The following is a 17,891-nucleotide window of genomic DNA, read 5'->3' on the forward strand; positions in this document are numbered from 1 at the left end:
TTCATTCTTGCCAGAAAGAAACATTGGAGAGTGAGGGAGCTGATGAGGGGATTAAAGCATCAGGGTGAGAGTAGAAGAGTAAAGCAGCCTCTCATTTGCCTAAAGTACCAGGGCACCTCCCAAATGTACCAAAAAGATAAAGGTATGCCCTTTAATTCCCTTTTTATCAAGAAAGGATATATGGTTTTCATTTTACCTGCATACCTGTCTTGCAAATCTGTCCCACAAAAGTCAATTTAGTGGTTGGGAAATTCATTTTTGAGCAACTCCAATGACATGTTCACTAGCTGCTGCCAAGGCAACACTGAAAGGAAAGGCAGATGGCACAACCTTGATTATGTCCTGCCAGCAGCCTGCTCCCCATATTGCTTCATTAGCCCCATGGAAGTTTGCTGTTTTCTGTGTTTTCTGTTACCACTGGTGAATTAATCACTCTTCCCTGACTTTTGTCCCAAAGTTTTATAGATTTCAACAGGAGCAAAAGTTGCAGTTCTTACCGAAATCAATTTCACGTAATATAAAAATGTAAAAGCTTGCTATGAAAGTGACCGTGAAATGAAATGAATCATAGTCACTGGATGTTGCGTTATGAATGCATACATGTTTGAAATTCCCTCCATCGCTTGAAACATACGACTAATAGCCAGGAAGAAAAAGCTGTGTGCAAGATGGTAAAGATCTTAAGCCTGTCGCAGTAAGGGAGTAAAGGAACTCTCATGCTGACAGTAATGCTGTGTTTGTAGGGGAGGCAACAATTCAGAACAGGGAAGCTCAGAAAGTGGAGTCGTGATTGCAGAAAGAAAAGTTTATACACTTGTGAAACACACCTTTGAAGAAGTTGTTGAGTGTTTTCAGACTGAGCGATTTCATTTCTCTAGCTTTCTCTTAAAGCTTTTGAGAATAGTGCTATTAAGAATAGGGAAGTTACACAAACTCCTTAACTGGTAATTTGTCTTTTATTGGTTCTTTGGGATTTCTTATTCCAACCCAATACAGTACTTTTAACAGTTCACATAGAACCAAGTGCATCATTGTCAACCCTGACAATTTTACCATACACAGCAAGGATGTTACAACTCTGACAACCCTTTTACCATACACAGATTTTGAAGGATTTTTTCCTTTAATTAATTAAGATACACATTCTGTTTTAGATGAGAAGCCTTTGAAACTGGTTTATTTAAGGTAAACCTATTTAAAAGGGAAGAAGTAGATGATATATTGTCAAATGGCATGCCTGTTTTCAAATATCATTTTTACATAGGGCGATACAGGTGACAGAGGTGACACAGGATCTGCAGGTCCACGGGTAAGTCTACTTCATGTTTCAGCTCTTTGTTTTGTACTTAGATTCAGCTGATTCAACACTATGAGTTGAAATTGTAGCAGCAACTCCAGTTAAACCGGTGAAATTGGGCACTTGACTCTGGTGGAACGTGTGCTGCTTAACTGGTCTTTAATATGAATAACAGCCCTTGCTACTATTTGAAGCAGTCTTCTGTTAACAGTGCATGGGCAGGATGTTACACGCCAGATGTTCTGACATTGTTCACAGCCAATACAGAACTACAGTATAGGGACTGCTTAAATGTTTAGCCACAGAGGTTTCATATATTTCCCACTGCAGCACAAGTCACTGCGTACTGACTTGCTTGTATATATTCATCTTTCTTAAAAAATTGTTTTCCTTTTGTCCTGGTTTCAGCTGGGATGGAGTTAATTTTCTTTCTAGTAGCTGCTGTGATTTGGATTTGGTATGAAAATAATGTTGAGGAATGTTGACAACACATATTGGTTTAGTTGTTGCTAGGTAATGTTTATATTAGTCAAGGACTTTTTCAGCGTCCCGTAGAAGCTGAGAGGGAGCATAGACAGGACAAGCTGACCAGGGGGATATTCCATACCATAGATGTCATGCTCAGTACATAAATGGGGGTTGGCCAGGGGCAGGAATCTGTAGTTGGTACTTGAGACGGGTTGGGCAATCGATCATGGGGTGGTGAGAGCGACTTGTGTTGTATCACTTTATTTTGTATATTCTTTTACCATTATTATTATTATCTTCCTCTTCCATTACTGTTCTATTAAACTGTCTTTATTTCAACCCATGTTTTTTTTTCTTCCCCCTCCTTTTCTCACTCTTCTCCCTTCCCTGCTGGGGGGCGGGGGGAGCGAGTGAACAGCTGCATGGACCTAGTTGCCAGCTGGGTTTTAAACCATGATAGCTTTAGAAACAAACTTCAGTTTAATGTTAATTTCTGTGGTTTGTCGTAACATATTGTAAGTACAACAAGATCCCAACACAACATAATCAAGTTAAAGCATGTGTCAGTAGTTAAGTGTCTAGAGTAGTCTTTGGCAGGTGTCTCAAAATTTTTACGGAAATTATATTACAGGGACCACCTGGACAGAAAGGTGATCAAGGTGCAACAGAGATAATTGATTATAATGGCAATATCCGTGAAGCTCTGCAGGTATGCAAACATAACAGGGCTGGAGTGGCTTAGTCTGGTCTGAGGAAAAGCGGTTTGACATCATTGTATTTCTCTTTTGTGCTATTGTGTAGGCCTTGAAAACATTTTGTGTGCAAAGATTTGCTGAGCTTATTAATCAGGAATCTCTTTCTATATTTGGAAACCAGGTTTGCTGTTTGGTGTTAGACAAACTGTTTCCTTGATACAGTTTAGCTGAGTGAATTACTTTCATTTCCCCTGGAGACTATTGACATCATCTAATGAGGATAAAGCTGATTCATTGCTGGCTCTGGTGCTTAGTGCTGAATTCATGTAATAAACCACATACATAGGTTCAACAGAAGTGTCTGCTTTTCAGTTCATGTAGTATAATATTGACATTTCTTTTTTTCCTCCTTTTCCTCCTCCTCTTCCTGTAAAATGCAAAGAGCAGAATATTTGAGATTTGGAAACCATGTAACGTGGTTCCATTAGCAAGCTGTGGATTCAATCAGCAACTTGAGTATGTTAAATAGACCAAGCACCAGTCTTCCCGCTTATTCATTTCCAGAAAACTTATTTTGACTGGTGTGCAGAAAAGTGTGGAGGATTAAAGTCGGGTTACAAAAAGAATGAATGAGCGTTTGCATAAAAGCAAAGTGCCAAGGTGACATATGTCATTGCAGTCAAGGTGATTTACATTGCAGTATACTCAGATGCAAATTCTGTGCAGTATAACTCCACCAAAGTGAATGATTTGCTTATGTGCAACTCAAGACTGAATTTGGCTCATTGTGCGTCTGATCGTTTTCTCACTGAAGCGGCTGAACTTTTTTTCTTGCGTTTACTCAGTGGGAGTGGACAGATGTCTGGCCAGTCATTTGGTTTTCAAGACTCTTTTGAAAAATAATAAAAAAAAAAACTCACTGCCTTTACTAAAGTCTAAAAGCCTGAATGTCGTTTAGGCTAAGTCTACTCTTTCCTTGTGAGTGGTATCTATGGAGAAGTCTGCATAGGCATGTTGTGAGGCTCTGCATTATATCTGTCTTATTTGGTTTACTTTTAAGGGAATTCAAACTCGCAACTTCCAGTCTTTTATATCACTCTCTGAGTTAGATGCCTAAGTACCCTGAAATTAATGTAGCATATTACCAGACGCAGATTTACCAAGGGCTTTAGCCTCTGTATCTCTTGTATTCTGTCTTTGTATCTTAACTGTGGCATCGATGTTACTTTTAAGCTTCCTCGGAAAAGCTGCAGCACATAAAGAAGTCTTAAGAAGGGACTAAAGCCTATTGCAGTGGTTGAAACAGATTAGGAGGCCCTTATCCCATTGTAAATCATTTCATATGTCATCACCTTCTGATCCAGGGCAACAAATAATTGATATTAATGGGAATGGCTGTGCAAGGATGGTGTAAGTAAGATAATACAGGATCAGTCGAAAATACCCTTGCCAAATCTGTCCCAGTCCTTTCAGATGGCAAGCACCCATTCCTAAGTCTCCTGGTGCCAAATTCTTAGGGGCTCTGAGATGTGCAGCTTTCCCACATGAGAACTTTCAGTGCTCAGCACTGAGCTGTGAACTTGCACAGAATTTGGCCTGCTGATTTAAGAAGTCGACAAGAGTCTGCAAGCCTGTTAGCTTTTTTAGAATTTAGTAATAAATCATCAAGCAGCCTAGAAGCTTCAAACAATTTAGTTACTTTGCCTTGTACCTCCTACTCAATCTCATGTGTTGGTGGAGAATAAGACCTCTTAGTCCATCAGCACTGAAAATTGCAATCTTAAAATTATCATCTTAGTTCGAGCAACACCCCTGCTGACTGCATGTGGCTTTCTCTTGGAGGACCAGATACAAAATTCCTGTCTCTATTGAAATTGCTCTTCAGACCCGTTCTGCAGAATTGCCTAAGGCAAAAGGCAGTAGCTGCAAAAGTTTAACCTTTGTAGGAACTACGGGATTAGATATTAAAATCTGAATATGCTGCTGAAAAGGAACCCATTAGTGTGAATGTGCAAACATTAAATTGCAATGGTTATTGTAGGTTTTTGTGTCTAGATCAAATGAATTTTTCAGTATTTTTAAAGTTCTTGATACATTTCTACAAATATGTTAAAATGCAAAAGACATCAATATGTTAAAGCCATGTGTTAGAAAACATTTTCTTTTCAAGTACTTTGTATTAAGCAGGTTCCAGATTCTTGACAACAGTATATATTGTTTCACTGGCAAATGAAGATTCTTTTAAAGCTTAAAACAGAAAATTTGAAAATATTTGTTTGCACATAGGAAAACTAGAAAAGCTAAATATTTCTTGTTCCACGTAGGCCAGTAGGTTCTTCACAGTCAAGAGCAAAGCGTGTGCAAGGAGCAGTATTTGGGGGGTTTACTCTGTTTAAAAATATAGGCAAGCATTTTAATGACTTTTAAACACTTTTTCACTTGCTTTTAGATTCTTCTTTGGCAAAATAATAGTAGCATTAGTCGCAAGATATTTTGCCTCCTTCCATGATAAAAATGTCTTTTGTCTTTCCAAACATTTAGAGCAGAATTATAGTATACAATACAATAACAGTACTGAGTTTGTGGACCAGCAGTTTTGGATTTAGAACTTAACCATTCTGTGCATCTGCATTTCTATATGAAAATCAATGTTATATCTCCACTCTAGCAATTGTATTCGTTAATTAAACATTGGTGCAAAACCTGCAGAGATTGCAAAACTTACGGCAAGCTCTTTATTCAACTTAAGACACCAACTCATCGTGTTTTCTTAAAATGTTTAAAAAAACTTTTGGAAGACTTTTGCTATGATTTTGCTATTTATTTATCATTCATTTGATCTCTTAAATTGTATGAGAACCTGCAGTCTTCACTTATGTAAAATCCTAGTACGCATAGAAGCCAAGCGGCTAGTGGAACGCTGAGAGTTAAAAATAACATAGTTGTTACTCTTATTTTTTGGAGGCATGATCTCTCCCAGATGCAGCATAGGTTTTGTGGAGATGATAATTATAGCAAGCAGAATAATTTATATCCTTGTTCAATTCCGGTAATGGTGTTTCTTGTTAATACATTTTGCCAACAGAGGATTGCCACCCTGACTGTCACGGTAATTCCTATCGCATGACTTACTGTGTGTTGTAGAACTTGTCCTTTGTGTCGTAGCATATTCATAATTCTGCCAGTTCAGGACATGTCTTCTTTGGATGTCGACCCTGGTCATCATCGCATGTGTTTGTTTATTTGCTCGTCATTCCCGTAACAGAGAACCCATTGTTGCAAACCATTCAAGAACGGAACCGGTTCTGCTCCTCCTGAATTAATGGCAAAACTTCAGTTCACTTAAGTAAGAGATCGGGGAAACACAGAACTTGGTACTTTTATAGGTACACATCTAGGCAGTTAGCTGCTTTGGACTTTTTGGTGTATGTTCCCACCTGTGTGTGTCTACCTGGGAGACAAGAGAAAACAGGAAGCAGGATTTGAGTGCCAAACAATTTTCTATGATCAATCTTATTTTCAGGGCCAAAATTCAGTTCTTTCAAATTGGCTTGTGGAGAATCATTTGAGAGTTTCCAGACCAGATGCAAATTATTTTCTGACAAAGGCCTGTCTCAGTTAACTATAAATAAGTAAAGCTAAGTAGAAAGCCCAAGTATGACGAATTCTTTTGTACCATCTTATACCTCTCAGAAATAAAGATAAATTTCCCAGCCCCTGTCCCCAGAATGTGCGGATGACTGAATGCTCCAGTGCTCTTACTCCAGCCAATTTCTGTGGGAGGTTTAGCCACATCAGGCCAAACACAATTTCTGAGAATACTGACACCGGCTAGGAGATGCTTATAGTCCTGCAGGTTCAGCCTTCCCCTAAAGTTGCAGACTTGATATAAGCAAATAAGTTTATTCTTCTTTTTGTTTCAAGTTCTTCTCTGCGAGATTGCTGTTAGTCCTATTTTCCCGTCTGTACAAATGGTCTCTCTGTATTAATGGAGGGGATTTTTAAATTATTATTTTTTAAAGCATCCCCACTGTGCACCATCCAGACCAACGTTTGATATGTGACACTATGTCCACAATCTGAGGTAGAAACGAAAGAAATAATTACAACTTATTCCGTGGCAATTTCACAAAGCACTGGGTATCCCCAAATGCACTTAACATCTTTTAGCAGAATCCTTTTTGCAATCCGTTGGAGGTTTCTCCTGACCTTGGATTGTTTGGGATCAGGATGTGAGCGCTGGCAAAGGTGGCTGAGGTGAGTTTTGGTCTCTCTGCCATTAAGAGGAGCTTTGCCATTTCATCAATGGGAGCAGCAGGACTTTATTAAAAAAAAATTAACTGCACTGTTATTTTAAAATTTTTTTTTGTGGTACCCTTCTGTTTGTTGGGAGTCTTCGTAGATTAACAACTTGTCCATAACTAGTCTTGGCTCCCCTTGTGTTAAAAATTTAACCCATTTTGTTACGGTACCTATATTAACGTTCAGCCTGTGTTTACATGGCAAGTCCTGTAGGAATTTATTTAAAAGCTGAGAGGTTTGTATGTTTCTGTTTAGGGGCCACCAGGACCACCAGGACCCCAAGGGCTGCAAGGGCCAAAGGTGATCTTCCTTATTTCATCGTTCTATCTTAAGGGTGGAGGCATTTTCTGCTTTTTTAATTGATGTGTGCACACATGCATACGGAGCTCTCCTGTACAGCATATTTAACTGTAATTTTACCAAATATGGCATGTTTCAAACTTTGCGTCCCAGCCTTTTGAAATGTAGCTTTCCAGAATAGGTGCTTTGTTTGGTTGCCACACACAGATGCTCATCTGAGAACCAGCAAAATTAATTGGTACTGAAACAGGGCAGAAGCGTCTTGCCCATGGATCTGCCCTGAGGCTGTTCCCTAGGACTTTGCGAAGTAGCTGCACAACCAGAGAGTGGCTCCTGTGCGTCACTTCTGGATGGGTGGGAATGAGGTAGACAAAAATATGTGCAAGGCACCACTGGCCACAGTACGAGTGCATGTGAATGCAGCTTTATATTACAGTGGTGCCCACCCAAATAAACAGAGTATTTTCTAATGTCAGTAAAAATTAACACATGCACATGTGGGCAGGAGCCTGGCTGCAAACCCAAGTTTGCTAATCCCACCTGGCTGGCGCTATGCATGGTACCAGAACTCTTAGTGAGCAGCCCACACAGAGACAATGAATACCATATGCTGCGCTGTTCTATAAAATTTAAATAATAAATTTGCCTAAACTTTAAAAAAAAAAAGGGTTGCAGTTAGTGGACCCTCCTTAATTGGTTTTAAATGACTGGAGATAATTCTCCTATTTCTTAAATACTGGATATATTGTACCTTCTAGCAGTCACTCTAAGCTTTTCCAAGAGAAAATACATGTTTCTTCAATAACAATGCTAGACATTTCAGTTTTAGGCTTTATCCAAGGTATCATATGGAAGTACATCACATTATACGTGTTCATTGTTTTGATAAATTGTGAGAAACCAGATTCATTCTTCTATGTGAAAACTGATAATGGAATACACAGTTAAATGTGCAGAAATGGCCTTCTGCATTACGATCTACCCAGCATTTCTGCAGCCCGGAGTATGTTGTAAAACACAGAGGAGTTGGAGAGTAGAAGAGGTTGTGTTCTTTCATGTGGGTGAGCATTCCCATCCAAACTTAATGACGTAAAGCAGAATTCAACCTTACAGAAGTTTGCTTCTAATATCATAGTCTATACCCATCAATGTAACTTGTTCCCTTGGAGAATGCTGTTCAGGAACTGGTGCACAGGGCAGTGTTGTGAATGTGAATTCCTTCACTGGGTGGTTTATATTAGTCAGGGAAAGAAAAAATTAACTCTCTGTCTACTCTACATATATTGAAGAGCCACAGTTCCGTATTTATTACAGTAACTGACAAAGTTTCCATTGGATTGGGGTCTTTTCACCAGGCTTTTGGGGTTTCTTCTTTCTTTCTTCTTATGCACTTGTCAGGCCTTTATACAACCCAAAGTTTGTGTACTGGCCTAATCAGCAGGGCTGTTACTTCAACGTGTTGCATAAAGGTATTGTAATATATGCTGTTCTTTGTGATGGAATATTCTCTGGTTTTGTTGTTGTTAATTATGTCAATTTACCAATCTCAGACATTACTAATCAGTTTAGTTTATTTAGCACTGCCTCTTTCCTCTGATGTCTGGGACAATTGGGATAATCCAATTCCATCTTACCTTTTCCAGGGTGAATCAGGATCCCCAGGAACTCCAGGAGTTGACGGGGAGCAGGTACATTATGTGTAAATCATGTAGTGCGGGTCTTGTGAGCAACCATAGGTTATTTCAGGAGATTATTTCTGTGATCTCAAGTTGTATCTTAGGTTTCATAATCTAAATAATAATACAATGATAGTAATTAATAAAGCTCATTGCTGTGTACTCTGTGGTCTGGTAATGGCTGCATTTCTACATATCAACAACAAGGTCAATATGGAGAATGACTTATTCTGCTTATTAGGATCAAAGCCAGAATCCTGTTGGTGTCTCTGTTATTATTTTTTTTACATGATTTCCTAAATAAGTACATGTTTTAGGGTCCTAAAGGCTCAAAAGGAGATACAGGTGATCCTGGAATGCCTGGGGAAAAGGGAGGAATTGGACTGCCTGGCCTGCCAGTGAGTATGAAAAATGAATTCATCTTAGCTAAAATACTTGTATTTTTTCTCTCTTCCACTATCAAGAATTTCCAACAGTGCTGATAAATTGCAAATGGGACAGAAAGCGCTGGGGAGAAAAATTCTGAGATTGTTCTGCAACTAATCTAGGAGGAGGCGTTAGATTGTCAGAACTTTTCATTCCGCTATGGTCAAACATAATATTGCTCTGGGAAGACATTAGTTGGCGTGCTGATCAGATTTGTACCTCTCTTGTAATGTATGGCACAGTTTGGGCAAGTGTTGCTTGTAGGAGAAAAGAGCTATGTTTTGAACACTTATCAGGAATTTCAGATGACTTAGACTGAGCAGGGAGAGGGATGCATTCACCCTATTCCTATATACATATGTACGTACAAATGAAATTTCTCAGTAAAAATAAAAACAATTCCAGAAATACATCCAAAGTACAATATATCATGAAAGGAGTGCCAGCTTGTCATAAATATCATGCTACAATTGATAGCTGACAAATAAAAGCATACCTTTACATTTTTTAACAGTTATTAATAAAGGAATACCAAAAAATTTTTTAAAAAAAGAATTCCATTATGTATCTGCTGCATTATTCTTTTCAAAAAATTATAATTACTTGCAAAGAAATATTATCACTTCTAGATTGTTTGCTAATAAGATTAAAGCTGTTTTATAAGTGCTGTTTTGTAATGATTTTGTAGGGAGCCAATGGTATGAAAGGCGAAAAAGGAGACGTTGGTTTGCCTGGTGCCCAAGGTCCTTCAGTAAGTCTCATCGTGGTGTTGCAGTGAATGTAGTAGTCCAGCAATGGTTCTCCAGCTTTCAATTCTGAACAATATTTCATATTCATGACTGATCTTTCCTGACATCCTTGATGGTTACTACAGTTGAACTTTCAATATATTTTTCTTCTTTGAATAATTATTTGCCCTTTTGAGAATGAACAGACTTCTGGTCATAGACCTAAATACTGTTTTAAGAAATTCTAAAGATATAATCCTGTTCTGTTCAGTTCTGTTCTCTCACTATGAACAACAGCCCTGCTCACTTCAGTGAAAGCCTTCTGGCTCTGTAATGTATCAAAAGATAAATGCTTTGCAAGATAAAACAGAGAGATAAAACTGATGGAAAGAAACCACCCAAATCTCTCTCAACACCTTGTATTCTGGGGATCTCAGAAAGTCCAGCAAGAACCAGACTAGACTGACTTCAGCGATGTCAGGAATAATGACATGTAACCCAGGATAGAGACTAGTTTTATGGGACCAGACATTCTCCTGATTTGTCAAAGCATTATCAAGGCGTAAAAAAACCCCACAAAACCAAACACAAAAAACACACCCCAAACCAAACAAAAACACCCTCCCCACACAGTGTACCTTTATGATTATGGGTGTTAACATTATCAGAGCACAGTAAGTTAGGAAACCTCAGAGCAGAAGTTAACTACAACTACCTTGTCAGGGGAGACGTGCCCTGGGTATTTGGAGCCATAGCTCTGAGGCGTCAACTCATTCATCTTGTTCTGCTTCTTTTCACTTGAAAAAAGGCTTTCAGTTTTCAGATGTGTCTTACGTTTCAAAACTGATTTGGTTCTGCTATTGCCATCGCCAACAGCTAGTGTAGCAGAGGGGTTGACCATAAGTGTGGAGACCTGATTTAGGAATTCCTGACCTGCTGCCAGCTTGCAGCTTACAATAATAGCCCTTTAGGATTAAACCCAGGAAGAGAGAGATGATCAAACTGTAAATATCATCATTAAATTCTCTTCAATGGATTTGTTAGGAACACAGAAAACCAACACAGAATATGCACGCGCTGGATACTAAGCAGCCTAATTTTTAGTGACTTTAGGGAATTCTTCGTACAAGTGGGCTACGTGAAATTAAAGGAGAGACAAAGGGCAATTTCAAAAATATGCCAAACACTAGCTTGAATTTAGTATCTTTTTCCATTCGTCAGTATTGGGGAGGAATAAAATCACCCATCATCTTCTCCTGTTTCTGTAGATTCTGTAGCATAGAGACAACTAAGAAGCACATACCATAAAATATTAGAAGTTTAAGCATCGCTGCTCAATACTATTTTGTTCTAGAGAGATTCTTTTGCCCATAGTGTCTTAAAGTGTATCTTAGACCCTAGGAGTAAGAATCAGGAGACAGGCACGCTGCCATATGGCACAGGCATATCTACGCTTCAGGTACCCTGTCTTTTGAATCAAAATAATTCCCATTCCTAAAAGCCTTTCTAGATACGCTGTCAATGTGCACCATTGCATTGCTATGTTTGTAAGTGCTTGCCAAGAGAAGAAGGGTCTGTCTGACTTTTGGTATTTGTGAGGGAGTTCTTTGCATGATTTAATGCCATTGTTTTTTATCTGTAGATGATAGGACCACCTGGACCACCAGGGCCACATGGTCCTCCAGGCCCTATGGTAAGCTTGGGAGGAAGAGAGGGGCTACAAAGGGCTTAAGCTCTCTTGTCATTTTAATGCCTGCTTAACTGAAGTGCTATGAGAGTGTGTGACCATTAGAGAGGGATGTAGTTTAGGACCTTTTCTGCATGTCTTGAAAATCATAGGAAGTAGAGAAAAAAATCGCATGTGCCTAAGTCTGGTTCATTCTCTGGTTCATAAACACTGGGTGTTTACAGTTGCTGTATCGGCAGCTGCATTTCATTTGTGAAGACAAAAATACAGATGCAACTTGCACCCCTATAAAGCAACAAACTCTTAAAAATTTGTGGCATATTTTCATTATGAAAAATGGTATCTTTATTTTCAGGGACCTCATGGACTGCCTGGCCCAAAGGTAAATTAATAGCTGTCTTGAATGGTCATGTTCTTGATGTCTGTGCAGTGTCACGTTTTGTTCTTTAATGCATGCGGCTATGTTTTGTCTTATGTCTCATTTAATAGATGTTTCTGATATTCCTAAACCTTAAAGCAGATTTTAATATTAACAGATAGCTTAAAAGCTTTGTAAATTTTCTGTGATTGTTTCCGAGTAGTATTTCTCCTGAGCATTGGCTGAGTCCATCTTTTTATTAATATTTGTGATGTGGCACTAAGTCATTTAGTTTTTTGTTTACGGCCAAGCTACTCACCATTGCACTTGCAACTGGAATTAGTTTTGCACGTAGACGCGTGTTATACGCTCAAGAAATGGAGTCAAATAAACTCTCGTTCATTTATGCTCTCTTGCATCTCCTACTTGTTTAGTATGAATGGCCTTTCACCTTCTTAGGTGCCATGTACTTTGCTGGCCATTTCCTTCACACATTGTGCAAGTTCCCCATCGTAAGCTGATGTGTGTATTTTCATGTTTCCCAACCTGGACTCCCTGATCAGGCAGGTCTTCGATAGTATTTGACCATTTTCCACAGCATACTGCATGAAGATACACTGTGGGGACTCTCTAAGCCCATGAAAACAGCTCAGGAGGGGGGAAGCAGGTTTTGACAGAGTTGGGATATTTTAATTTGTGCTTTAGGTCAGTAATCACCAGTAGACTAAAACTCAGCGTGACACTATAGCGTGACATTCATTAGGGCCAGTGGTGTTGTCAGGCATGATCATTTTAATCACTATGGCTCTCTAATTACTTGCACCTTTCTCAAAAAATAAGTAAGAGGAAGAGTTTGGGGTTTGGGTTTGGTTTTGCTTTTTGAAGGTGTGAGACAGAAAATCACAGGTTTGAATCGTTATGAGGCTGTTTGTGATACCTTGGCGCAAGAAGGTATCTTGCGCCGAGTCATAAATCATTTTTTGAAGTCAAGTCTGTTCAATCTTAGCACCAGCCCTGCCTTACCTCAGGCTTTTGGCCTGAGACTCAGGCTTTTGTGAGATTTCTCAGGTCTGTTTCCAAAACTTCAGCGTTTTCAGTGCTACCGCTCTGAAAGTCACATTGAGTCAAATGGAAGAAGAATGAAGAAGTGGCTACTTGGGCAGGGTGCAAAGCAGGCAGATGAGGTCTGGAGTTACTTAAAGCAGCAGACTAGATTCTATTCAGATTTTTTTTAAAAAAAATACGAATATGATATAAGGTAACATAATACATCAAAGGGAAACCTCAGAACAAGGCCATGGGGAGCAGCCTGGATGAAATACCCATGTATTTCTGTTTCCCAAAAGAGGCGGGCATGGTCAGTATGCATTTTCAGTGGGCAAGCCTTATGCTGAGGCAGTTTTTCACAATGCAAGAATGATTCATTGGCAGTTCCAAGCCCACCATTATCCGCTTAGTAATGATTAATGTAATAGATGATCCATAATTAAACAATCACAAGAAGAAAAGTGCCATTTCTTACGTTGGTTAAACTTCTCTGTATGAACACAGAAACTATGGACCTCCCAAATAGCTTGGCATTGTATTACCTACACTGCTTCTTTTAATTTGTTACTGTTTAATTATGTATGCTTAAAGGTTTAAAATATCTTTATGCAAGGTTTTGCTGCAAATTCCAGTTTGCCATAAGAAAAAAATATTGCTTCCTTACAAAACGTACTTTTCTCCAGGAGATCCCACTGGAGAAACCTTCAGTTTTGAGGTTTATTTTTCTGAAAGTGTTCTTTCAGTTTGAATTATCTGTCTAGGGTAGTTAATGGGATTTGAGGCAATTCCAAAAACCCCTGAAACTCACACTTAATTCAAACCATCTAACTATAGTAATAATTATTAGGAAAAGATTCAAAAGAATCTGTGACTCATAAGTTTTCTGTAGGTTTTTTCGCACAGATTTTAAATCTCCAGCAGACACCTCCCAAGTGCTTTTGCCCAGTGCCCATTATGTAAATTGCCAGCAGGCCGAGAAGATTGAATTTGTGTCCTTGTTTCAAACTGGAATTTGCAGCTATTTCTGAGACTGGCTTCTTCTGTCCCAGCTTAAACACCCATTACAGCACCAAAAATTTGGCATTTATACTTTTACGTTTAGGGTGAACCAGGGTTAAATGGTCTTAAAGGATTGAAGGGTGAACCAGGTCAAAAGGGTGACAGAGGGCCCCTTGGTCTTCCAGTAAGTAAAATAACCCCAACTATTCAATCTCAGTGCAAATCGCAGACTTCTCTTTCTACTCCTGATGAACAACTCTGGTTTACTCACCAGCATACAGAGAATATGCCATGTTAGAGCAGAGCATCAGTCTTGTTTTGTTTTACCCCAGATCTGTGCTATCATCTGAAGTAGTGTCCTGTAACACCCAGTGCTGTCAGGGGCTTTTTTGTTACGTGTCAGTTGAAAGTGTTCAGTGTGACAAGGATTCCATCACCCCCATTACATTAGTCATATTGTTATTTAAGCGTTGTACGGTGTTTGCGTTAAAAAAGGAAACTTCCTTTCCCTCCCCATCTTTTCAGTTATTCTTCCTCTGCACTTCTGCAGCTAAACTGGAGAGGTCTAACTGAGAAAAGTTAAAAATTGGTTTAGGGAATTTTATTATTTTTTCTCTCATTCATTAAGGATGGTGGATTGTAACTTTTGCCTTGTTCTTCAGAAAATTTCCGTTCTGAATATTTGGCCTTAATTTTGTTTTAGAAAGAAATGAAGGACCTATAAAATAAATCTTCATGTGGAACATCATGGTTCTTAAAATTCAGGTTGCAAAAGAGAAAATACTTTGTGTGCTTACTTCGCGTGTTTGAAAGCACTCTGAAAAGTTAATTTTATTTTTTTCCTCACAAGAAGAGGGGTTTTTTTTGTTGTTGTTGGTTTTTTGTTTGTTTGTTTTTTTTAACATGAGATTAACTCCATGTGATTACATTGTTAATAGTAAAATGGAGGAAAAAGACTTAGTTGACCCAAAGGAACACAAACCCCTCTGATTAATATGTTCAAGAATGATGTGCAGGGCCTCTGGACAAGGCCAGCATCACTGAGAGTTTTAATATGTTTTGAAAAAATGATCATTTTCAAGTTGACAGTTACAGCTATGTAGAGGCAGCTTTGGAGATCTGAGACAACCCCCTTAAAATGGCTAAAAGGCAGAAGAAAGTTTCAGTTCTGCCAGAAATGTTTGTTCTAACCCAGAGCAAAATATCCCATTAATTTTTAAAATTTTTATAGATCTTCTCTTACTCCTGCTTACTACTTTTTCTAAATGTCATTTTAAGGAGCAAAGTCCAAGTGTTTGACTTTCCAAAAATGGCTCATTTTCACTATTAATTGAGGGGGTTTGGTTGTTTGTTTTTTTTCTTTATTTGTTTTTTATGTGGTTGGTTGTTTTGGGATGGATTTTTTTTTTTGGCCCACATTATTCCCTATGTCCCAAATAGTTTTGGTCCCCCTAGCCCCAGCATTACCCCCCAGCAGTGCTGACAGTCGAGCAGATATTTTGCTGCTGCTCTGTTATTCGCATAAAATCCACCAGAGGTCATCCTGTCCCTAAGGATGCTGAAGCAAATAGCCCGCAATGCCGGCTGCTGCCCACTTCCAGCCCGTGACTGTGCTCTGAACCGGGAGTATATTGGGAAAACAGGAAATGTGATTGTCTCCCGGGCTCTTGGACATGAATGAGGCCATTATAGTCAGGATCCAGATTTTGTTGCCTGCATAATGCAGTATTCTTGCACTTAAATACTTCCTATCACGGTTAACATACATTTTTTCTTTCTTTGTGTAATACAGTATTCAGTATAGTCATTATTTACAAATTAGAAAGCATGCAAGTAAATTACAAAGTAAATATTTGTGTATTAAGGCTCAAAAACACCTTAACATCTGGTGTTTGTAGCACTCCTATGGCCTGACATTATTCTGGTCTGATATACTGTGACATGAAGGCAGGGGTGGGTCAGTGAAGTTAGACTAATGTGAGAACAGAGTCAGGCTCTTGATGTTTTATGTGAATTTTTAACTAACATGCTGTAGTAATGTGACACCCATTCCAGAACCCAGTCACAACTTGTACTGTACGTTTGAATTATGTTTATTCATCAGCATCACTTACTAATCTCACGTTCTTGTCATTCGTGTTGTACCCGTCATCCATGCTTCCACCTAACCACACAGGGAGCATCTGGCTTAGACGGAAAGCCAGGACCCCGGGTGAGTCCCTCGTCTTTCTGTGTCGCTCTTCGTTACCGAGTCTGTGTCTTCTCCAGCGGCTCTGCCAGCCGCACTCACACATAGCATGGAGGGAGGAAGGAAGGCCAAATGCTTCCAGCAGATTCTTAGGGCAATGTGTCAGGGAAGGAGAACGTACTTCTCTGTAGAAGGAGCCCTGAATCTTAAAAAGGCAGTTTGGTTTTGATTTTTTTGGTTGGATGACTGCCTTAGTTGGGGTGCTTATTTTCCTGAGTAAGGTTAGGGATTTGGTTTACAGAGAAAAACATCCTTGTTTAATGCTAAATGGAATCAGTGAAACAGAAGCAGACATGCTGGGTTTCTACTGCCTGTGTTCTTGAATTTAACATAAATGTTAAATTCTTTCCTTTTTATAATGATAAAGAAATTGATAAAGTGAAAGAAGAGTGGAGTTATGTATTCGAAGGCTTCTGTAAGCCTCCCATTGATCACTGCAACAGGTATGTCCACTTTCCAGGTGGACATTTCAATTTTAAAAATAAAAATTAAAAAAAAAAAAAAAATCTTTGACCCTTATTCTTTCCATAAATTTAAAATCTTTGTAAATCTGATGACTTCCATGAATAAAGTAAAATCCAACTAGAAGAAAGATGGGTTACCTCATAACATGAGAGCTTATAGGGGGAGTTTTGAAAGCCAAATGGATTTGTTTGGCCAGGTCCCATCACAATTAAGTCTGAATTCTCAGCTGGTGAAGGCTGATTCCATGTTAGCTCTTGGCTAGAAAACAGCTATTAAACCTAAAGACTTGTAAAGAACAAGACCTCTTTCTTACCCTCTTGGTTTCCTTTCGTAGGGTGTAGATGGCCCAGTTGGTCCCCATGGCCCTGCAGGTCCTAAAGGAGACAGAGTAAGTATAAGTTCCGTGTACTTTTCTTTACAAGGCGACAGCCACAATGGCAAAACGTCATATGGCTACCTAGAGTGTGCCTGGATGTTACTAAACAGAACAGTATCTCATCTGTTTAAGAATCATCCCAGAACTGTATACATGTTCTAGTTACACACACGTTTATCTGTTTAAGAGTTGATTTTGTAACTCATTAACTTCAGAGGAGCTGGTATTTTGTAATGACTAAACAGTAAGAAACTTACAGGACTTTCAAGTTCATGGTGCTGCACAAAGCAAAGTTTTGGTTGGTTTCATTATTTTGTGTAAGTGGATTGAGGGAACAGTCTGGGAAAAAATAAGATAGTGTGATCTGATTATATACGTATGCAATGGCAAAAAAAATGAGTATTTCTCACCTCTTTGCACTTAAATGTTTTTACCTTGAAAAAAATCCCTAACCTCTACAAAATTTAAGCTTTTCTTCCTTTTTTTTTTTTTTTAATTTAAGCTTAGAAGATAGGACCCCTCCTATTTGATTTGAAATATTCACAGTACATTTTTCCCAACGGAAGCAGGATAGGGACCTTAATCTTTACCTGTGAGCCTGTCATCTTTAACAATACAACCATCAACTTGTACTACAAAACAAAAGATGATACTGTACGCTAACTAAAGCCTCCAAGGAGCTGCCAGCCCAGAATTTTGTCTTTCTGAATTTCTCACTATAACAAAACAGCTGTGCTAAAACGACTTCAGACTTGCTGTATTAAGGATGCAGCCGTATGGCACAGGTCCAGTTAGCTTTAACAGTAGTACATCTGAGAA

The 17,891-nt window shown here is 38.9% G+C and overlaps 1 protein-coding gene across 1 annotated transcript in view; it reads left to right on the forward strand.

Moving 5' to 3' along the window:
* COL25A1 (collagen type XXV alpha 1 chain) overlaps positions 1–17,891 on the forward strand; it is a 323,508-nt gene that overhangs the window by 283,547 nt on the left and 22,070 nt on the right. Inside the window, exons 22-33 of the mRNA XM_063336217.1 lie at positions 1,265–1,309; positions 2,397–2,474; positions 5,546–5,569; positions 7,018–7,062; positions 8,706–8,750; positions 9,056–9,136; positions 9,853–9,915; positions 11,535–11,585; positions 11,935–11,961; positions 14,087–14,167; positions 16,160–16,195; positions 17,031–17,084. Coding sequence (XP_063192287.1) covers positions 1,265–1,309; positions 2,397–2,474; positions 5,546–5,569; positions 7,018–7,062; positions 8,706–8,750; positions 9,056–9,136; positions 9,853–9,915; positions 11,535–11,585; positions 11,935–11,961; positions 14,087–14,167; positions 16,160–16,195; positions 17,031–17,084 — 630 coding nt within the window. The remainder of the gene's footprint in view (positions 1–1,264; positions 1,310–2,396; positions 2,475–5,545; positions 5,570–7,017; positions 7,063–8,705; positions 8,751–9,055; positions 9,137–9,852; positions 9,916–11,534; positions 11,586–11,934; positions 11,962–14,086; positions 14,168–16,159; positions 16,196–17,030; positions 17,085–17,891) is intronic.

Source organism: Chroicocephalus ridibundus, chromosome 5, assembly GCF_963924245.1.
Source record: "Chroicocephalus ridibundus chromosome 5, bChrRid1.1, whole genome shotgun sequence".
Taxonomy (NCBI): Eukaryota; Metazoa; Chordata; class Aves; order Charadriiformes; family Laridae; genus Chroicocephalus; species Chroicocephalus ridibundus.